Source organism: Eptatretus burgeri, chromosome 8 (assembly GCF_056783735.1).
Source record: "Eptatretus burgeri isolate ZD-2024b chromosome 8, Ebu_testis_v1, whole genome shotgun sequence".
Classification (NCBI taxonomy): domain Eukaryota; kingdom Metazoa; phylum Chordata; class Myxini; order Myxiniformes; family Myxinidae; genus Eptatretus; species Eptatretus burgeri.
Genome location: NC_140968.1, coordinates 45,211,939 through 45,234,844, shown reverse-complemented (window position 1 = coordinate 45,234,844; position 22,906 = coordinate 45,211,939). Strand labels below are relative to the sequence as shown.

The following is a 22,906-nucleotide window of genomic DNA, read 5'->3' as shown; positions in this document are numbered from 1 at the left end:
AACTTTACATGCATATGAAGAAAATTCCAAGGAAGTGCAAGAACGCTTGATGATGGAAGAGTGAAAATTGGGTGTTTGGGATAATTAAAACACCCCTTTTTAAGATAATTAACGGCCTTATTTAATTATATCCTTCATCAGGCGATCCTCGGCCACCTCACTGTTTGGGGTCTTAATGCGTTTCCTGGGTAACCCACGGACTTCTTATAATAACCTGGACCAGCAACGGCCTCTGTCCACTGGAGTCGCCATGTTGCGTTGCCAATCCAAATTCACAGATTGAATATATTAATCTGTGCCGAATTTCTCGCTGCAAACAACATTTTTGTCCAGCTTAATAAGAAGAACAGGATTTTCATTTCACCAACAAGTCTCCGCCGCCCATTATCACTACCAAGCTAATATAAGCTCTGCAACACGAATCAATAAGGTGAGTACGAGGTGTCACAATTCTCATGAATGATTATCATCTCATATGTCATATGATCTGATGATAATCAGTGTAATGTGTATAGCTAACCCCCTATGGCCTGTAATATTTGTATTATTATAGGCCATAAGGCGGTAGCTTTCAGCTACCCCCTATAATAATAGGCCTTATGGCCTATAATTAATAATTATATATTCACCAATCATCAAGACATTGAACACACATTGGACAACCTTACAAATATTATCTATAATCTACAGACTAACCTATGGCCTCCTATTAATATGTGTATATTATAGAGGATAGCTTTCTGTAGTAGGTCGAAGCATATTGAACCAGTACCAGCATCATTAATGTTTTCATGATTGATCAATATATTATAGGCCATTGTGAGTAGCTTAAAGCTCCCCTGTATGGCCTATTATATATTGATCAATCATGAAAACATTGAACAGACATTGGACAACCTTAGTAAACATGATCTATAATCTACACACTAATGAGACTGGTTTAATATGCATTGACCTATAGAAGATGACGATCAACTATTATAATCGCAGTAGGTTGAAACATAAGATATGTCGAAACCTAGGAGAAACACTTCAATGCAAATGGTTAGTAAACTATTGATGTGCAAATAGGATCAGTTTGCTGAATTTTTAACCTCCGCCATCGAAGATCGGAGGTTACTGTTTTAACCCCTTTCTGTCTGTTTGTTTGTGAACAGTATTACGGAAAAACTCAACGGATTTCGACGAAACTTGGTGGGGGGTTAGGTCTGGTCCAAGGATCATGCCATTAGATTTTGGACTTGGTCCAAAGTCCAATATGGCCGCTATGGCGGCCATTTTGAAAAAATATTTGAATTTTTTTTTTTGCATTTCTACATGTTTTAAGTGATTTCCAACCCCCCCCCCCCAAAAAAAAAAAAAGAGAAAAATTTTTTGCAACTTTTTTTTCAACAAAATTTCGATTTTTTTTTTCTTTTGCATTTCTACATGTTATAAGTGATTTCCAACAAAAAAAACATGCCAAAATTATAATTGCGGCTGATTTTGGAACTTCAGGTGGATATACCCACGTAAAATCAATTTCTGTCTCAAGCAATCTAGTTATGACGAATGAATTGAGTATGTAAAAGGGAAAGTTGCAAACTATAACTCTGAGCACTGTTGACGTCAAATTGAATGAATAGGTTATCAGGTTCACTTGAGTGACCCAGCAGTATTGGCGGTGGAGGTTTTGCACTCTACCGAGTGCTCCCCCTCTAGTTTCATTTCTAATGTTTTTCCTGTTTCCTGATGGGTTTATCTTTCAATCCAGTGTTCATGGTTCGAACAACATGGTGGAGACGAATCTTTGTATAGCACTCACAGATGTGCTGTATGAGAGAAAATACATGATTACGGTCTGCCTCCGTCTCAAACATGTGATCACTAAGCGAGTCAAATGCACTCAATCCTACTTCTGCCAACACTGATGCAGAGATTGCAGATTTCAGGTAACTATCACGAGGAATCTTGCCATTTGTCACCGCTAGCATTCTCTTAACACATTTCTCAGTGGCTTCACATACTTGAACAACGCTTGATGATGGAACGGTAAGGCCACCCCTTGTTTTAACAGCAATCAGCCTATGGGCAGGTAAATTGACTATCATTCTGCGTGAGAGCCAGCAAGTAATCTTGACATTTGAGTGTCTGCTTAATCATCCTAACCACATATCCTGCAATATAGGTTACAACTGACTCCAGGAACACAGAAAGTTTGTTAAACGGTGGAATATCGGCATAATCGTGGTGACTCGTCATTGGCTAGCGGAGCTGCAAATCGTAGCGTCTGGCTATGAGCATATCCTGCGTCTTATCTGGGACAGCCCTCTTAGTGATATTTTTGAATGACGCAGCTGTGTGGATGCGTGTTGCGTCCTGGGCTGAACAGTTCCCCTTGTTGGCTTTGATATCATGCCGCATCAGAAGACGCTTGTACGCTGCGATAAACTGTCTGGCTGTTGGATTGTTATTGCCACCACATGCTAGACGGACGGCTCCAAAGAACAACTCGATGTGCTCCTGGCTGAGATTATATGTAAGCAAATACTTTAAAGATGAATCTTGGGGCTGGACGTATGTCAGATAGAGGTTTTTAACGCTTACGATACAAGTCAGCATCCCAATAAATGTTGTTGTTAGTCTTGTGTTTGTCATGAGTTGACCAGAAGTATTAGTCAAGGTCGTGAGATAATTACTTGTCTTTTCCAGGAATGGCAAAAAAGCTGCCTCGCGAGCAGGATGCATCGGTGCCTTGTAGTTGTGTGCCAAAGGGTTCCTGGAGTTCAACAGATCGAACAGTTGATCCAGTGTGTGGATGAAGATGCAAGTTCCCTCACCTCAGCTTGTGAGGATCTGCTGGGTGAGGGAACGATGAATTCATATTATCCGGGTTGATACTTGCGCCCAACTTTTTCAACATTGTCAAATGCGCTGAAGGCCCGTCACAGGTAAGCGAGATGACATTAACTCCAATTTTGTGTAGCTTTAGTAAACACTGAGATACAAGATTGGCCTGTTCCTTACCAGTCAAACCATTGATGAAGAAGTGGGCGACTGGAGCTTTCCAATGATCATTCACCGCGACCAACATAATTACTAAAGCGTTTTTAGCAAGTGGCGTGGTATCGTCCAGATTACCTGCTCCAATGTCCACATATCTGTACTGATTCCATCAGTGACATTTCGTCCAACATTAGGGCACATAGCGTACTCCTATCCTCTTGAAATCTCGCCTCCAATGCGTCAAATACTACCTGGTTGAATCCCGGTGATCCGTCTATGGCACTGTACCAGGTTCGGATCGTTGAAGGACTAGGTAGAGCGAGATCGAATACCTCGCGTACATCGTCGTAGGCCTTCGCAGAATAGAAATTTAGCGTGAGGGCGAATGACTTGATCACAGTATCGTATTCTTGCCTGGATTTCTTTCCGCTCGTCTGATTCTTTAATATTCGACTCATAACCGCCAGTGGTACCCCAGAAAATGTCGAATTCAGTATCTCGACACAAATTTCCGAAACCATCCCTTTTGTTTTTTAGTTCTTCAACGACAGAGCTTAATTTCTCTACCTTTTTCTTCAATCTTCACGTTTTGTGCTGCGTAACCTTCAGTTTTTTCCTCAGGTTCTCAATGGTCTCGGTTGCCGTACCCAGCTTCCGTTTCATTTTACTGGGACTCGGATCGGCGCAGTACGTGTGGTTTGCTGAAGTCGACGGCCTTGGTGGTGAATCTGGCACAGCTGTGAATTTTGGCTCTGGGGCCAGGTGTCTGTCAACCGGTGGTTTCCGATGTATCGGATTCTGTGTAGAAAATAACAATTAATATCGGATCGAAATTTCGAATTAACTGGTGAACAGAAAACTGATAATTCACGGAAATTTTAGTGGTAAATTCAATACAGTGCAAACCGCTTGATAGAATCACAATTGGAGCACTCTGATTCAGGATTCAATTAATTTTAATTGCATATACAGGATGTCCATGAAGTTTGAAAATTTGCGCTAAATTTGATTTCCGTGGGAATTTATTCATTTTATAAACATTTTGAATGTGGATGAATTTATGAAATTAATGTGTTAGAATTAATTTTTGGGCACGAATACAAAACAACCTGCATCGTCTGACACAGTTAGAATCGTACAGAAATTCATAGAAAAATCCTGGCAGCAAAGGAGGTCGTTTTTCCGGGTATTCGCACCCAAAATCAATGCTAAAACTTATATAGATTCAAAACAATTTAATGTGTCAAATAAATATTTGTATCAAATAAAAATATATAATATTTGTATCAAATAAATATGTATTTTTTTTAGTGGAGACCATTGTAATAAATTGTGTGTACTAACCTTCTGGAGATGAAGTGGAAATTTGAAGACGCTTGGCATGACGCCTTGTTTAAGCCGTTTCGTCTGGCCCGTACTGTCAAAATCAGAGTTCAGGAAGTATTCACTACAAAGTAATGTCACACCGGGCATTGGTGTAAAGTGTTCCCTTCTCTGTGCCTGGCACCATTGTCTGCACAACTTTTCATCCTTAGGGAATCTGGAGAAAAAAGATCCGAATGACGTTTTCGATTATTGGCATTTGAAGCGATGGAAGGATGGGTACTACAATTGGCGTCAGTGGAGGTAGATTTCTGATATCAAGATAGATACGATCCCCTAACCCGAAGGCGCGTAGGAAGCAAAATGATTTTGGGGGTAACATCTGGTTGGGTGGACCGTGGAGCCAGGACCCTCGGAATAGGGAGGGCCTGTGCCCCCAAATGGACAAATATTGTGAGCTTCCCGCCCAACTATTTACGCAGCCACGGCAGTCCATGGGGGGAACGAATCTCCGGAAAAAAATTGAATTCTAGACGCCTGGAAAACTCATTTCCGGCGTATTCCTGGATAATATCGTTTTTTTACATTTTCTTTCAAATTATCGACTGAACTTTGCCATCATTTAGATTGTTATACTGGCGTTTAGCGTTTAAATTGTCTTCTTCTTAAAATAATACTCTAAAAATAGATTGACGATTGAAAGAGAAAAAAAAGCATCAATAAATAATCGCATTCTTACCGATGAAAGGTGCATGTGGAGCTCTTCCCAAACTTATTATTGCATCCGAACGCCACGCACTGTGGCATTTTTACGTTTACCGGTTCAAAATATGGCAAAATAGTTAAAACTCTTAATGCATCTATAGGCTTTTTGAATTGCGCGCGACTAGCGAGTGGCAACGCAACATGGCCGCTGAGCCATTTCCGGTGACTTTAGTTCTCACTGCTGCGAGTTGATGGCATTGCTGGTCCAGGTTATTATAAGAAGTCCATGGGGTAACCTCGCGGGGGTCTGAAGCCGCCATGTTTTTTGGCCTGCTCAATCATGCCTTGACTTGGAACAGGCCGCAACAATTTCTTAACGATAAAGTTTTTTTTAACCACTTTCCTCACTCATACTATTGAAAGCCTGTTCGCCATAGCTACGAATCGCTGGGTATATTGCAGTGCTTGTAAACATCCGGAGACGCCAGCGTTTGTGCCCTTTATTTAATTTGCGCATATGAATAACTGAATCTCTTAAACGAAACAAAATTACAAAATTTAAGCTCCGGATTTGAAAGCATCAGCAGACTCTTAAAAAAAAGTGTTGATTTGTCCAATTCGGACAGAGTTTGGACATTCGGACAGTGCTATCACTTGCCAACCATTCAATTGGAGTACTTGCTTGAGTGTTTAAGCTGCTTGCCGAGCACCCCAAAGTAGAGTGCGGTGGAGTTCCTGTCCCGAACAGGCTGTACTGTCGGCAGTTGCCGCGATGTAAAGCGTGTTCTGAAAATGCCTTTTCACTACAGCTTGGATTTAATTCAACAAGAACAACCGCGTGGGCATTGTTCCCCCAATCTCTAACTTCACAGGATAGGGTTGTGTGCCCAGTGTACTGTTCCTGAGGATTTGGTTCATGTTTTCTCTCTCTGCCCTCAGGTCTACCACATTCTGTCCATGTCATGGGGATGACGTGGTCAGCGTTGCACTACTCAGATGTCGTGCAGCGTTATGGAGATGTTTTTGAAGGCACAGGACTGCTGGAAGGTGACTATCACATAGAGATAGACCCGAACGTAAAACCAGTTGTACACCCGCCATTCCAATTGCACTCCGAGCAAAACTGAGAGAGGAACTTGAAAGATTGCAGAATCTCAACATTATAACCCGAGTCACTACACCTACTCCGTGGGTCAACAGCATGGTGATGGTTGTAAAGCCAACGACTGGTAAATTGAGGTTGTGCATAGACCTTAAGGACCCTAAACACGGCCATCAGACGTAGTCACTACCCCCATGTCTACAATTGAAGAGATCCTCCTGGATCTGACCATTGCCAAAGTTTTCCGCACGTTTGACACCAAGAATAGTTTCTGGCATGTCAAACTCGACCACACAAGCTCATATGCAACGACGTTCAACTTACTACCGTTGGCTTTTTGGATGCTACCATTGGGAAAGGATGCCATTCGACATCAAGTCCGCACCAGAAGAATTTCAATGGTGGGTCAACCAGGCTTTGGAAGGCCTGCCCGGATGCAAGAAAGTACATGATGATGTAATGTTGTATGGTGAGGGACAGACCGAAGACGATGCTATCACTGATCATGATCAGAAGCTGATACAGTTACTGGAATGCTGCAGGGAGAAAGGGTTGCGTTTGAACCCAGAGAAAGTCAAACTGTGGCAGTCACAGGTTGCATATTTCGGACATTTGCTCACATGCGATGGCACGCAACCTGACCCACAGAAATCACAAGCTGTTATGGAACTGCCGAGACAGTATGTCACTGTATCAGTGGTACGTCGCTTCATAGGTTTTATGACATACCTCAGCAAGTTTCTCCGGAACTGAGCGATTTGTGTTACCAGTTATGGCAGCTGACACAAACAGATGTGGCTTGGTATTGGTCTGACAACCATGACAAGGCATTGGATCATATCTGGGCAAACGGTCCGTGCTCTGACACCCTGAGCGAGCGGCCCGTGCTCCGACACCCTGAGCGAGCGGCCCGTGCTCCGTCACCCTGAGCGTGCGGCCCGTGCTCCGTCACCCTGAGCGTGCGGCCCGTGCTCCGTCACCCTGAGCGTGCGGCCCGTGCTCCGTCACCCTGAGCGTGCGGCCCGTGCTCAGTCACCCTGAGCGTGCGGCCCGTGCTCCGTCACCCTGAGCGTGCGGCCCGTGCTCCGTCACCCTGAGCGTGCGGCCCGTGCTCCGTCACCCTGAGCGTGCGGCCCGTGCTCCGTCACCCTGAGCGAGCGGCCCGTGCTCCGTCACCCTGAGCGAGCGGCCCGTGCTCCGTCACCCTGAGCGAGCGGCCCGTGCTCCGTCACCCTGAGCGAGCGGCCCGTGCTCCGTCACCCTGAGCGAGCGGCCCGTGCTCCGTCACCCTCAGCGAGCGGCCCGTGCTCCGTCACCCTCAGCGAGCGGCCCGTGCTCCGTCACCCTCAGCGAGCGGCCCGTGCTCCGTCACCCTCAGCGAGCGGCCCGTGCTCCGTCACCCTCAGCGAGCGGCCCGTGCTCCGTCACCCTGAGCGAGCGGCCCGTGCTCCGTCACCCTGAGCGAGCGGCCCGTGCTCCGTCACCCTGAGCGAGCGGCCCGTGCTCCGTCACCCTGAGCGAGCGGCCCGTGCTCCGTCACCCTGAGCGAGCGGCCCGTGCTCCGTCACCCTGAGCGAGCGGCCCGTGCTCCGTCACCCTGAGCGAGCGGCCCGTGCTCCGTCACCCTGAGCGAGCGGCCCGTGCTCCGTCACCCTGAGCGAGCGGCCCGTGCTCCGTCACCCTGAGCGAGCGGCCCGTGCTCCGTCACCCTGAGCGAGCGGCCCGTGCTCCGTCACCCTGAGCGAGCGGCCCGTGCTCCGTCACCCTGAGCGAGCGGCCCGTGCTCCGTCACCCTGAGCGAGCGGCCCGTGCTCCGTCTCCCTGAGCGAGCGGCCCGTGCTCCGTCACCCTGAGCGAGCGGCCCGTGCTCCGTCACCCTGAGCGAGCGGCCCGTGCTCCGTCACCCTGAGCGAGCGGCCCGTGCTCCGTCACCCTGAGCGAGCGGCCCGTGCTCCGTCACCCTGAGCGTGCGGCCCGTGCTCCGTCACCCTGAGCGTGCGGCCCGTGCTCCGTCACCCTGAGCGAGCGGCCCGTGCTCCGTCACCCTGAGCGAGCGGCCCGTGCTCCGTCACCCTGAGCGAGCGGCCCGTGCTCCGTCACCCTGAGCGAGCGGCCCGTGCTCCGTCACCCTGAGCGAGCGGCCCGTGCTCCGTCACCCTGAGCGAGCGGCCCGTGCTCCGTCACCCTGAGCGAGCGGCCCGTGCTCCGTCACCCTGAGCGAGCGGCCCGTGCTCCGTCACCCTGAGCGAGCGGCCCGTGCTCCGTCACCCTGAGCGAGCGGCCCGTGCTCCGTCACCCTGAGCGAGCGGCCCGTGCTCCGTCACCCTGAGCGAGCGGCCCGTGCTCCGTCACCCTGAGCGAGCGGCCCGTGCTCCGTCACCCTGAGCGAGCGGCCCGTGCTCCGTCACCCTGAGCGAGCGGCCCGTGCTCCGTCACCCTGAGCGAGCGGCCCGTGCTCCGTCACCCTGAGCGAGCGGCCCGTGCTCCGTCACCCTGAGCGAGCGGCCCGTGCTCCGTCACCCTGAGCGAGCGGCCCGTGCTCCGTCTCCCTGAGCGAGCGGCCCGTGCTCCGTCTCCCTGAGCGAGCGGCCCGTGCTCCGTCTCCCTGAGCGAGCGGCCCGTGCTCCGTCACCCTGAGCGAGCGGCCCGTGCTCCGTCACCCTGAGCGAGCGGCCCGTGCTCCGTCACCCTGAGCGAGCGGCCCGTGCTCCGTCACCCTGAGCGAGCGGCCCGTGCTCCGTCACCCTGGCGGCGGCCGTGCTCCGTCACCCTGAGCGAGCGGCCACGTGCTCCGTCACCCTGAGCGGCGGCCCGTGCTCCGTCACCCTGAGCGGCGGCCCGTGCTCCGTCACCCTGGAGCGAGCGGCCCGTGGCTCCGTCACCCTGAGCGAGCGGCCCGTGCTCCGTCACCCTGAGCGAGCGGCCCGTGCTCCGTCACCCTGAGCGAGCGGCCCGTGCTCCGTCACCCTGAGCGGCGGCCCGTGCTCCGTCACCCTGAGCGAGCGGCCCGTGCTCCGTCACCCTGAGCGAGCGGCCCGTGCTCCGTCACCCTGAAGCGGCGGCCCGTGCTCCGTCACCCTGAGCGAGCGGCCCGTGCTCCGTCACCCTGAGCGAGCGGCCCGTGCTCCGTCACCCTGGCTTGAGCGGCCGTGCTCCGTCACCCTGAGCGAGCGGCCGTGCTCCGTCACCTGAGCGAGCGGCCCGTGCTCCGTCACCCTGAGCGGCGGCCCGTGCTCCGTCACCCTGAGCGAGCGGCCCGTGCTCCGTCACCCTGAGCGAGCGGCCCGTGCTCCGTCACCCTGAGCGGCGGCCCGTGCTCCGTCACCCTGGCGGCGGCCCGTGCTCCGTCACCCTGAGCTTGGCGGCCCGTGCTCCGTCACCCTGAGCGAGCGGCCCGTGCTCCGTCACCCTGAGCTTGGCGGCCCGTGCTCCGTCACCCTGAGCGAGCGGCCCGTGCTCCGTCACCCTGAGCGAGCGGCCCGTGCTCCGTCACCCTGAGCGAGCGGCCCGTGCTCCGTCACCCTGAGCGAGCGGCCCGTGCTCCGCCACCCTGAGCGGGGGCGCCGTGCTCCGTCACCCTGAGCGAGCGGCCCGTGCTCCGCCCCCCTGAGCGAGCGGCCCGTGCTCCGTCACCCTGAGCGGCGGCCCGTGCTGCGGCACCCTGAGCGAGCGGCGCGTGCTCCGTCACCCTGAGCGAGCGGCCCGTGCTCCGTCACCCTGAGCGAGCGGCCCGTGCTCCGTCACCCTGAGCGAGCGGCCCGTGCTCCGTCACCCTGAGCGAGCGGCCCGTGCTCCGTCACCCTGAGCGAGCGGCCCGTGCTCCGTCACCCTGAGCGAGCGGCCCGTGCTCCGTCACCCTGAGCTTGAGCGGCCCGTGCTCCGTCACCCTGGAGCGAGCGGCCCGTGCTCCGTCACCCTGAGCGGCGGCCCGTGCTCCGTCACCCTGAGCTTGAGCGGCCCGTGCTCCGTCACCCTGAGCGAGCGGCCCGTGCTCCGTCACCCTGGCGAGCGGCCCGTGCTCCGTCACCCTGAGCGAGCGGCCCGTGCTCCGTCACCCTGGAGCGAGCGGCCGTGCTCCGTCACCCTGAGCGAGCGGCCCGTGCTCCGTCACCCTGAGCGAGCGGCCCGTGCTCCGTCACCCTGGCGGCGGCCCGTGCTCCGTCACCCTGAGCGAGCGGCCCGTGCTCCGTCACCCTGAGCGAGCGGCCCGTGCTCCGTCACCCTGAGCGGCGGCCCGTGCTCCGTCACCCTGAGCGAGCGGCCCGTGCCCCGGCACCCGGAGCGAGCGGCGCGTGCTCCGTCACCCTGAGCGAGCGGCCCGTGCTCCGACACCCTGAGCGATCGGCGCGTGAACCGTCACCCTAAGCGAGCGGCCCGTGCTCCGTCACCCTGAGCGAGCGGCCCGTGCTCCGTCACCCTGGCTTGGCGGCCCGTGCTCCGTCACCCTGAGCGGCGGCCCGTGCTCCGTCACCCTGAGCGGCGGCCCGTGCTCCGTCACCCTGAGCGAGCGGCCCGTGCTCCGTCACCCTGAGCGGCGGCCCGTGCTCCGTCCACCCTGGCGAGCGGCCCGTGCTCCGTCACCCTGAGCGGCGGCCCGTGCTCCGTCACCCTGAGCGAGCGGCCCGTGCTCCGTCACCCTGAGCGGCGGCCCGTGCTCCGTCACCCTGAGCAGCGGCCCGTGCTCCGTCACCCTGAGCGAGCGGCCCGTGCTCCATCACCCTGAGCGGCGGCCCGTGCTCCGTCACCCTGACGGCGGCCCGTGCTCCGTCACCCTGGCGAGCGGCCCGTGCTCCGTCACCCTGAGCGAGCGGCCCGTGCTCCGTCACCCTGAGCGAGCGGCCCGTGCTCCGTCCACCCTGAGCGAGCGGCCCGTGCTCCGTCACCCTGACGAGCGGCCCGTGCTCCGTCACCCTGAGCGAGCGGCCCGTGCTCCGTCACCCTGGCGGCGGCCCGTGCTCCGACACCCTGAGCGAGCGGCCCGTGCTCCGTCTCCCTGAGCGAGCGGCCCGTGCTCCGTCTCCCTGAGCGAGCGGCCCGTGCTCCGTCTCCCTGAGCGAGCGGCCCGTGCTCCGTCTCCCTGAGCGAGCGGCCCGTGCTCCGTCTCCCTGAGCGAGCGGCCCGTGCTCCGTCACCCTGAGCGAGCGGCCCGTGCTCAGTCACCCTGAGCGAGCGGCCCGTGCTCAGTCACCCTGAGCGAGCGGCCCGTGCTCCGTCACCCTGAGCGAGCGGCCCGTGCTCAGTCACCCTGAGCGAGCGGCCCGTGCTCAGTCACCCTGAGCGAGCGGCCCGTGCTCAGTCACCCTGAGCGAGCGGCCCGTGCTCAGTCACCCTGAGCGAGCGGCCCGTGCTCAGTCACCCTGAGCGAGCGGCCCGTGCTCAGTCACCCTGAGCGAGCGGCCCGTGCTCCGTCACCCTGAGCGAGCGGCCCGTGCTCAGTCACCCTGAGCGAGCGGCCCGTGCTCCGTCACCCTGAGCGAGCGGCCCGTGCTCCGTCACCCTGAGCGAGCGGCCCGTGCTCCGTCACCCTGAGCGAGCGGCCCGTGCTCCGTCACCCTGAGCGAGCGGCCCGTGCTCCGTCACCCTGAGCGAGCGGTTCATGGCGAGCATAATCCCGAATGCATGAGAAGTTCCAAGGTGCGTCGGGAGATAGATAATGTCCTGAAATGTTTCAAGGTCTCTGAACAGAAAATGAAGGCATAACATATTCATGTGTTCAAAAAGCATAACATTCTCTCTGCGAAGTTCTCAACCCTCATCTCTCTCTACAATCCTCCCTCCACCCCCTCCTAATACAATGCATCTCCATCTTCCCACACCTCCTCTCTCTCCAATCCTCCCTCCACCCCCCCTCTAATACAATGCAGTTCCATCTTCCCACACCTCTTCTCTTTTCTGGACATATCTGGACGGTGATTATCTACACAAGTGTCTGGACGGTGGTTATGTCAGGGCGGTGCTCGTCTCTCGGTGGTATTTATAGTATGACCGGTAGAAAATGTATTTCAGACATTGTTTTGTTTCCATCTTCACTGTTATTCTATGCAGAATCATTTTGATGAGACAATATGAATCATAATTAACGCTCCATCACACGTCTGCCTTCCCTTCCTCTCACCTCACACTGCCTTCCCTTCCCCACCCCTCCTCTCTTTTTTCCCCTCAACCTTCTCAATCTCCCCCCCACCCCTCTGCCTCTCCCCCTTCTTTTTATTTCCCTCGCAGTGTTTGTCAGCGAAGCGACGGGTGGTATCTGCTAGTAATAAATATGAGGGCTCGCAGGACGGCCTGGGCCCTAAAAGTACACACACTTTCTGCTCAGCCAACGCGGATTTGAATCCCAACCCAGCGATAATGTATCATCCTGATGATTCACGGATGTGTGTGTTAAATCCCTTGGATCGAAGTTAAACCAGCAATCTCAGCTGCCAGCTTTACTTGGGGGACATTCGAGATCCCATGGTTTCCTTTGTGAAAAGTAGGCGAGCCATCACCAGCACCATGAACAAATTACTAATTCCTGTCCCAATGACCACTGTGAAGGCACTGGCACCACCAACCAGTTTATCGAACCCTGAGCAAACAAACTCCTTCAGCAGCAGCAACACTCTGCAACCGAATGGAGCATCATAAAAGTTACTTTAAATACATTTTATTGAGGTCGTGTCTGACCTTAAGGATGGTACCAATTATTTTAAAGGTCAAAATTGTTTTTGTGATTTCACAAGTATCATGCTCTGGCTGACATCGTTATTGTTTTACGCATTTGGTGTAACAAAGAAACAATGTCAATTTGCTCTTCGTGTCGAACTTCGCCACACTTTTATTACACACGACCATCGCTCTTTCATCCTCCGGTTCAACAGGGCAAGGTATTCAGGTGTCATGGAATACAGGACGTTCCGGCAGTTCATGACCAGTTGGTGTTGCAGTACTTGAACCGATAACGACAAACGGTATGTCATCCATCAAGAACTCCTTTTGTGACATAAACGACGACCATGTCAGGATACTTCGTACATCGCTCATTTGTGCCAAGTGGAAAGGTCGTTGTAGGTCCAGATTTGTGTAGAGTTGCTTTTCCTCAAAAAAAAAAAAAAATAGAATAATGAAGGGACCTTGCTGTTCCTCTCTCTCTCGAGTGCAGGCTGCTGGTTACATCATTGGTTGGGACGTGGCTATGCCACCGAAGCAGTGTCCCCCTTTTCAGTCCACTGGTACTCATTTTGCCGACGTTGGAAGGATGACAGGCTGAGTCAACCTCCTGGTGTATATCAATTCAGCGGCCAACAGGACTTGAACTCAGGACCCTAGGATCCCAAGCCGCCACCCTAACCACAAAGCCAACACCAGGCTTTGCTGTTCCTAAAAATCCCAAAGCTGATCGTCATTCGCTGAAGTCAGTCGTCGCGCCAACTCCCAAGCACGGTCTTGCAGCTGGTGGTCCTGCGTGACCGGAAAGGGTGGCCGGTCTTGCCCGTCCTGAAAGTATGGGACGCGTGGACCGGGTGAGACCTCGGTCAAGGCAGAAAAGACCGAGTTTGCGGCCGCTTGCCGAGCGTTTCGGGCGGTCAGAGGTCGAGCGAGGCGCAGACCAAAGCGCAGGAAGAGACCGCCGTGTCTGTAGAGCGGTGTGACCACCACACCGGGGTCGGCAAGGCGCAGAGAAACGTTCATGCGGCGGCACCAGACTCGCCGGGCCATTTCCCGCCAAAACAGAACCAGTGCCAACTTGCTGCGGGCATACGCTTCGTGCGCCGAGTAACGACCCACCGGTGTTTGAGGCAAGTGGGCCACGCGGTGAGTGGCCGACGCCACGGCCACCAGGGTGCTCGGCCGGTCCGGTCGTCCCGATGCGTGCAGCAATGGAAGCAGGAGTCGTGCGAGCAGAGCTGCCCCGGCGAAGTTCACGTGGAGATGCCGCTCGAATCCGTCCGACGTGTAATCCTCGGGCAGCAACATGACCCCCGCGTTGCTCACCATCACGTGCACAGGGAGCTCCCGGGCCACGAGGTCGGCAGCGAAACGCCGAACCGAAGCGAAGGACGACAGGTCCAGGAACATGAAGTCCACCTCGTCGTTCAGGGTCTCCTTGGCGATGGTCGCAGCCACGCTCGTCCCCTCCTCATGGTTATTCGCCGCGACGATCACGTGCGCCCCGAGACGAGCGAGGATCTTCGCCGTCTGGTATCCGATACCGCTGGTGGCCCCCGTGATTACAGCGACCCGGCCGGCTTGGCGAGGAAACTCGGCCATCGGTAACGGACATTGCGTGCACTGGCGGAGCACGGTGACCAGACCGATATAGTAGGTCAAGACCATGTGCCAGAAGGAGAAGAGCCAGCCAAGCACAGCATCCAGCGCTGAATCGGTATTCCGCAGCATCGTTGTTGTCGTCGTCGTCGTTGGTTCGAAAATCCGCTCGCATCGTTTTATCCACGACGCATCATTTTTCAACGTGATGAATAATTTACCATTTCATCTTCATGAAGAAGGATTTTTTTTTTAAAAAGAAACGCACGAAATTAATCTCTTGATCGTCTTTTAAAACAATGACTCTCATTTGGACGTTCTTCCTTATACACCGCCTAAGTGCTCACCGGCTGGAAGAATTTCACACGGAAAACGAGATAAATGTAGTTTTCCGCGTTTCGGTGGACACGATAAATGTAATCACAACGATTCGTATAATTACTGCTCTCGTGATTACTAATCCCTGATTATTAAGACTTGTTTTTTTTTTAACTTGTAAAAAAAAATTTTTTCACACATTAAACGTTGTGTTGTTAAATGTTCTGAACTTTTGTGAGACTTCCGAGAAATATTTTCAAATCGCAGCTGAGCGTGAGAGGTAAAGAGGATTTGTTACTTTTTTTTCGCGCTTTTCGCCATTGCGCACCATCCGCGATTTTCAAGTCAACTTGACAGGAGGATCGTCGAATTGCAATTTTGTGCAAAGATCATTGAAAATATTTAATATTTTACTCAACACCCAGTAATATTAAAAGTACTAAACATTTTTTTAATACATGGTTTTTTTTAACCCTCAGATTGGGCGCGTGCGAAGCTTCAATGTTAATTATTTTTTATACAGTATGCACCGTAACTGTGACGAATCTGCGGAATGGTAACCGCGGCTATGATGTGCCGTGTTGGAATCGAGACACGTGGGCTCACGAGACGCAGTGCACGTCGGGCTTGCCGTGCTCCGTTGCTTTGAGAGTCATTGAGACATGCACTCATTGGGACAAGTCAGGTGCTGGCCTTGTCTGCAGCTTGTACGCAGCCCAAGGCTCTTGTGGAGATTAGACCAAGGTTCGGCTCGGAGAGCCAATGACGTATCTCGGGATGTGGACATTTCTTCCACGAGTCTGTACTGCATGGACACCGTGCGGTGAGATCGTCTTATTTGCTCTCTTTTTTTTTTTCACATGTAACACTGTATTATGTTTTTATTTTCGGTTGACGACGAGTCACGTGTTTGTTGTTGAAAAGTCCTGCGTGGATGACCTTGACATCCAAACTGTTGGACCACTTGGAAAAATGTGCACACGTTCGTGAGTGTGTTGGCATCGAATATCCTTTCATTATTACGTACACGATTATGTTAATTAATTATTGACACCGTGGTCCTTCATCGTGTCCCCTTCCTTCCCTCCAAACCTCATTCTTACTGTACTATCTTCCTTGTACTGTATTCTTACTGTACTCTCTTCCTTGTACTGTATTCTTACTGTCCTCTCTTCCTTGTACTGTATTCTTACTGTCCTCTCTTCCTTGTACTGTATTCTTACTGTACTCTCTTCCTTGTACTGTATTCTTACTGTCCTCTCTTCCTTGTACTGTATTCTTACTGCACTCTCTTCCTTGTACTGTATTCTTACTGCACTCTCTCCCTTGTACTGTATTGTTACTGCACTCTCTCCCTTGTACTGTATTCTTACTGTCCTCTCTTCCTTGTACTGTATTCTTACTGTCCTCTCTTCCTTGTACTGTATTCTTGCTGTCCTCTCTTCCTTGTACTGTATTCTTGCTGTCCTCTCTTCCTTGTACTCTATTCTTGCTGTCCTCTCTTCCTTGTACTCTATTCTTGCTGTCCTCTCTTCCTTGTACTCTATTCTTGCTGTCCTCTCTTCCTTGTACTCTATTCTTGCTGTCCTCTCTTCCTTGTACTCTATTCTTGCTGTCCTCTCTTCCTTGTACTCTATTCTTGCTGTCCTCTCTTCCTTGTACTCTATTCTTGCTGTCCTCTCTTCCTTGTACTCTATTCTTGCTGTCCTCGCTTCCTTGTACTCTATTCTTGCTGTCCTCTCTTCCTTGTACTCTATTCTTGCTGTCCTCTCTTCCTTGTACTCTATTCTTGCTGTCCTCTCTTCCTTGTACTCTATTCTTGCTGTCCTCTCTTCCTTGTACTCTATTCTTGCTGTCCTCTCTTCCTTGTACTCTATTCTTGCTGTCCTCTCTCTCTCCCCTGTCTCCTCTTCTCAATTTGTTCATCATTTAATTTTGGCACATACATGTAACGCAGGACAAAGACATGAGTACACATCGGTGTACTTTAACGTGAATTTGAATGACAGTAGCTGAAATGGCTCACGAAGCTTCGAAAAGAAGTCGAAAATACTTAGAAGAAACACTTTAGAGAAAGGACGGTGCCTCTGCACAACGAAGCACTTGGAGCACTTTCTCTGCTCGGAGTACAAATCCCTGACCATGTGGGTCGGTGCAAGGTCTGAGTGGATGATGTGTGCCACACAACCCCTAACACTCCCAGCCCCATCAATGTTATGCCACCAGTGAACGACTGTGTATCTGGATTAGGTTCTTCTAAACACCAATGCAAAAGACTTTCAAATTATGATTTTACAAATCATCAAGTTGGGATGTGGGAACTCCATGAGCTGTATGGGTTGTTATCATTTGTTCATGAAGAGTTCGGATGCAAAAGCAGATAAATCCGTTTTTTTACATTTTCAGTAAATCAAGATTGTTTTTAAAAAAAAATATGCTTTCTTGGTATAACGTATCACTTTCAAAAAGGGTGGTCCTATATTGATGTAAGCAAAGTAACAGCCAGAATTTCACAAATCTAAATTTAATTTAAAAAATTTAATTTGATACTTTTCAGTTTGTTTTATTTCAAAAGCAGATAAATCCGTTGTTTTTACATTTTCAGTTAATCAAGATTGTTTAAAAAAAAAATGCTTTCTTGGTATAACGTATCACTTCCAAAAAGGGTGGTCCTATATTGATGTAAGCAAAGTAACAGCCAGAATTTCACAAATCTAAATTTAATTTAAAAAATTTAATTTGATACTTTTCAGTTTGTTTTATTTCAAAAGCAGATGAATCCATTTTTTTTTTCAAACATTTTCAGAAAATCAAGATTTTATTTTTTTTAAATATGCTTTCTTGGTATAACATATCCCTTCCAAAAAGGGTGGTCCTAAATTGATGTAAGCAAAGTAACAAAGCCAGAATTTCACAAATCTAAATTTAATTTAAAATTTTTTAATTTTATTTTATACTTTTCAGTTTGTTTTATTTCAAAAGTAGATAAAATGTGAATAACTAGTATCACCAAAATATCACTGTCATCTGCATGGAGTCAGACATATTCTTGGACAACGTAAAGCAGCACTTGGGATGTGGGATATTCCCATCGCTGACGAATATCACATGATGGTATTCATTGCTCTTTTTGCATGTGCAATGGCCGAGTGTACAGCTGGTTTAACCTTTGCATTCTTAACGTGGTTTAAATTGACAAATTCCTTGCCAGACTCCAAACAATAACTCGAGTTCAATAGCTTACCCCGTGCAGTCTTGAGAAAAAGGACGTTGAAAGGGTCTTTTCAACTTGTGCTTTGCGTTTCCGAGCGCAATCTATATTTCCTTTGAGCCACAATTTTGTCTGATTCACGACAGTCCCCAACGCTGAGAGCGCGAGCGGCAAATTTGATTGGTCGAGATTGCGTAAAATGGTGTAATTATTTTTGCAAGTACTGCTAAACTGGAGGTTTTTGAGAGTGCCAAAAAGGTGATTTATGTTCTACAGTATTCAAGTATATTATTGAATCGAAATAAAATAAAGCTTTTAAAGGTTGACGAATAAAAGTATTTAAAAAAACAACCTTTTTCGGAAGCTTGCTGCCATTGATGCACTGTCTTTTACACCACCTTATTTACACATTACATTAGTTATTCGTGCCTGTTGTCCTTTATGATGTCCCTCACTCAGTAAGTTTCCTATTTTGAATAATTTCCATGTTTGGTTGACTGCCAGAGAGGCAGACAAACTAACAATAATTATCTCACTCCTCTGTGCGCATGCGCATCGTGGCGAGATTCCATACAATTTGATAAATTCAGTCAAAGTGCTGCTCAACTGCAGGTTTGTGTTCCTATTGGTGTTCTCCAGTGTTTAAAACACACAGTGCCAACAGTCTACACCCTCTTTAAAAATTTTCAGCTTTTGTTGTCTTATAGCCTGGAATTAAATTGCATTAAATCAGACTTTTTCCACCATTATTTACACATGGTAACCCACAACTTTCAAGTGAAAAACAAATTCCACAAATTTCAGAAAATTAATTAAAAATACAAAACTAGACTATCTTGATTGGATAAGTGTCCACCCCCTTTATAATAGCAATTGTAAATAAGCTCAGGTGTAACCAATCACCTTCACAATCACACACCAAGTTAATTGGCCTCCACCTGTGTTAAATTGTAGTGATTCTGATTGTTTCAGAATAAAATCAGTTGTTCCTGGAGGTTTCCTCTGCTGGATAGTGCATTTCAAAGCAAAGAATCAACCATGAGCACCAAGGAGCTTTCAAATGACCTCTGCGATAAAGTTGAGGAAAGGCACAGATCAGGGGATGGGGATAAAAATATTTCAAAGCCCTTGAATATCTCTTGGAGCACAGTCAAAGACAATCATGGAAAAGTTGAAGGCGTATGGTACCACCAAGACCCTGCCTAGATTAGGCCGTCCCTCCAAACTGGATGACCAAGCAAGTTGGAGACTGATCAGAGAGGCCACAAAGAGGCCAATGGCAACTTTGAAAGAGCTCCATGCCTTTATGGCAAAGACTAGTCACTGTGTGCATGTGACAACAATGTCCCAAGCACGCCACAAGTCTGGCCTGTACGGTAGGGTGGCAAGAAGGAAGCCATTCAAAAAGCCCGCCTTGAGTCCCATTTGAGGTATGTAAAAAAACACTCCGGAGATTTTGAAGCCATGTGGCAAAATGTTTGTTGTCTGACAAAGTCAAGATGGAACTTTTTGGCCTAAATGCAAAACATTACATTTGGTGGAAACCCAACACAGCACATCACCCAAAGAATACCATCTCTACTGTGAAGCATGGTGGCGGAAGCATCATATTATGGGGATGTTTCTCATCCTCATCAGCAGGGACTGGGGCACTTGTCAGGATAAAAGGGAAAATGGATGGAGCAAAATGCATAAATATCCTCAAGGAAAACCTGCTGCCCTCTGCAAGAAAGCTGAAATTGGGACGGAAGTTCACCTTTCAGTATGACAACGACCCGAAGCACACAGCCAAAGCTACACTAGAGTGGCTTAGGAACAAAAAGATAAATGTCCTTGAGTGGCCAAGTCAGAGTCCCAACCTAAATCCAATCAAAAATCTCTGTGGTATGACTTGAAGATTGCTGTCCATCAACACTCCCCACCCAACCTGGCTGAGCTTGAACAGTTTTGTCCAGAAGAATGGCCAAATATTGCCCAATCAAAGTGTGCAAAGGTGGTAGAGACCTATCCCAAAAGACTCACAGCTGTAATTTCTGTCAAAGGTGCTTCCACCAAGTATTAACTCAGGGGGGTGGACACTTGTCCAACCAAGATTGTCTAGTTTTGTATTTTTAATTAATTTTCTGAAATTTGTAGAATTTGTTTTTCACTTGGAAGTTGTGGCTTACGATGTGTAAATAAAGGTGGAAAAAGTCTGATTTAATGAAATTTAATTCCAGGCTTTAAGGCAACAAAAGGTGACAATTTTGAAAGAGGGTGTAGACTTTCTATAGGCATTCAATTGTAATTGTTGTTCCTTGATCATAAACTGACAAATGTGGACAGAAGTGAATCAATTGATTCACCCTGCTTTTTGCTTCGCACAAGGGGTGTTGATCCCCATGCTTTTTGGTTCACGAAAAAATATTTTCACAAAAAAATAAGTGACCACTATATTCGTTATTGTTGTCTGTCTGTCTGTTGGGTAGTCGATCTAGTCGAAAAAAAAAAAAAAAAAAAAAAACCCCCAAAAAATTTTTGAGATTTTTTTTTCCTACCCTTATTATTGGCTGCTCTAAGAGCACCCTTATTCTGGACAATTCCATCTGTCTGTCTGTCCACGAAACTTTGGTCAAGTCTCGGAGCTAAACCACAACCGATTCCAATGAAATTTGGTAGGTAGGACCAATATTTCTGGGAATCGTGTGCTTTCGAATATGGGACCCCGGCCCAAGCAACGGCATATCAACGGCCCTTTAAAGTGGTCAAAAATCGACAAATCGAAGCTTAGAGTTCTGTGCGCAATCTATCTAGCTCCCTTCATGCCAATTTGCAGCCGTAACAAAAAATATTTGTAGGAGGAGATAGGTTTTGGACGAGTACATGTCGAACATTTCAGAAACGGTTAATTGCGAATATCTCTAAGAGAAAGAGTCTGATTTTGATGAAACTTGGGTGAAATGTGTACAATGTGGCTATCATGTACACAAACATGAATGGTTGCTATGCACACCTCCGTTGCTTAGCAACGGCTAAAATACTTTATCGTACATCGTACACTTATTGTGGACTGTACAAAAAAATCAATACCTCCGAAACTGGACCTCCGAGGGACCTGTTTTTTTGTGCCCAAGGAGAATGTCTTACAGCATCATATAAAAAAATAAAATCTTTAGCGAATAGATAAATGGAATTACCAGGGCTGCCATTTGTTGGAGTCTCTTTGGAAACATGCCTGAAATTTCACAAGGCGGGTTTCTGGGCGCAAACTTAGAGGGCTGTGATAATCATATTGATTGATAGCATGTACATGAATATCGGCTTGTCGCGTCAGCCAGCTTTCCATCGAGAACGAGCAACCATGTCACCTACCGGCTTGTCAGTATTTAAAATGGCGATTTCAGTTGATACAATGGTGATTTCGATGAAACTTGGCTGGTGGGTTCATACCATGACCGAGTTGTGTGCAAATGAGAACCGTTGCTATGGACACCACCGTTGCCGATCAACGGGACTTTGAAATTTTTGAAAAATCATAAAAAAGTTATTTTTTTCAAAAATCGGGCCACGAGCAACTGTGGGCAGTACATTCAGCCATATTGTCAAACATTTCCAGCCAGATCCTATGAAAACTGTCGGAGAAGATAGACTTTGAATGAACCCTGGTCAAAAACAATAAAAGAGCGAATAGAAGTTCGTTATATCTCAGACTATGAGTCATATACATGAAACTGGTATGGTAGGTTCATGGTATGTCCTAGTTATGTGTGAGAAAGAACCGTTGCTATGGACCCTCCGTTGCCTAGCAATGGCCGATAACCTCTAAATGTGGGGGTATTTTAACGAAAAATCAATCTGCAGCATTAACCCTTGAAGCTGAAATCATGAATTTGCTTGTGCTTAATCCTCAGGTCATTCCCCATCGAACAGGCCCATCGTGGCAGGTTCTATTGGGTAGTCGACTACCCACGTCCGCCTACTGGCTTGGGTAGTCGATCTAGTCTAAAAAAAATTTTCAAAAAAAAAAAATGAAATTTGTTCTACCCTTATTATCAGTATTTCCGTCGATATGTTTGTCTGTCTGTCCCTCTGTTCGGTCCAGTGCTCAGTTAATACAATGGCGATTTTGATGAAACTTGGTTGGTCGGTTCATACCATGACCGAGTTGTGTGCAAATGAGAACCGTTGCTATGGACACCACCGTTGCCAAGCAACGTGACTTTGAAATTTTTTTAAAATCATAAAAAATTATTTTTTTCGAAAATCAAACATCGGGCCATGAGCGACTGTGGGCAGTACATTCAGCCATATTGTCAAAAATTTCCAGCCGGATCCTATGAAAACTGTTGGAGAAGATAGACTTTGAATGAACCCTGGTCGAAAACAATAAAAAAAACGAAGTTCGTTCTATCTCGGAGACTACGAGTCAGATATACATGAAACTGGTATGGTAGGTTCATGGTATGTGCTAGTTATGTGTGAGAAAGAATCGTTGCGATGGACCCCTCCGTTGCCTAGCAATGGCCGAAAACCTCTAAATGTGGGGGTATTTTAACGAAAAAACAATCTGCAGCATTAACCCTTGAAGCTGGAATCATGAATTTTCTTGTGCTTAATCCTCAGGTCATTCTCCATCGAACGGGTCCATCGCATCAGGTTCTCTTGGGTCGTCGACTACCCCTGTCCGCCTACTGGCTTATCTGTCTGTCCCGAGCATAGCTCCGTGGGTTTTGAACCGATCCTGATAAAATTTTGGTGGGAGGTTTATATCATGATCTCGTTGTGTTTTCCTGAGAATGGGCGTGGTGCGCCCATCATGGGCGGAGCCACGCCCAAAAAACATGTGTTTTAGGGAGTAGCCGATTTCAATTTGCATCTACTCCTAGGGGTTTTGTCGAATCTGACAGGGGTTTCAGTATTTGGTTAGCCCAATGGCACCTGCATAGCCCCACGGAGCTCGATTTTTTTTTTTTTTTTTTTTTTTTTTTTTTTACCTTCGCATTCTGTGAAAGGTTATGTTTTGGTCGGCGTGT

The 22,906-nt window shown here is 49.4% G+C and overlaps 2 protein-coding genes and 1 pseudogene across 6 annotated transcripts in view; 1 reads left to right on the top strand and 2 right to left on the bottom strand.

Annotated features, from left to right (window-relative positions):
• Positions 1 to 2,810: 2,810 nt before the first annotated feature.
• Positions 2,811 to 4,557, bottom strand: LOC147021649 (THAP domain-containing protein 2-like; annotated as a pseudogene). The gene is made up of 2 exons (XR_015060875.1): positions 4,330 to 4,557; positions 2,811 to 3,783 (listed from the first exon to the last, which is right to left on the bottom strand). The product of XR_015060875.1 is annotated as a THAP domain-containing protein 2-like (transcript).
• An 8,633-nt stretch (positions 4,558 to 13,190) lies between these two features.
• Positions 13,191 to 14,652, bottom strand: LOC147021648 (polyprenol dehydrogenase-like). The gene has a single exon (XM_085891823.1). It carries the CDS (start codon positions 14,495 to 14,497, stop codon positions 13,478 to 13,480), a length of 1,020 nt encoding a protein of 339 aa, XP_085747949.1. The 5' UTR covers positions 14,498 to 14,652; the 3' UTR covers positions 13,191 to 13,477.
• Positions 14,653 to 15,140: 488 nt separating this feature from the next.
• Positions 15,141 to 22,906, top strand: part of NDUFAF6 (NADH:ubiquinone oxidoreductase complex assembly factor 6) — a 56,671-nt gene continuing 48,905 nt past the window's right edge. The window contains exon 1 of one of the 4 annotated variants that reach the window (XR_015060874.1): positions 15,141 to 15,506. Coding sequence is in view for 2 of the 4 variants with exons in the window: in XM_085891825.1 (XP_085747951.1) it covers positions 15,346 to 15,506 (161 nt within the window). In the remaining 2 variants the exon portion in view is untranslated. The remainder of the gene's footprint in view (positions 15,507 to 22,906) is intronic. The other 3 variants (XM_085891825.1, XM_085891824.1, XM_085891826.1) reach the window with 3 other exon arrangements.

What these genes read in the sequence shown, in the direction of transcription:
- LOC147021648 (XM_085891823.1), bottom strand. Translation starts at nt 14,497, where the DNA reads ATGCTGCGGAATACCGATTCAGCGCTGGATGCTGTGCTTGGCTGGCTC.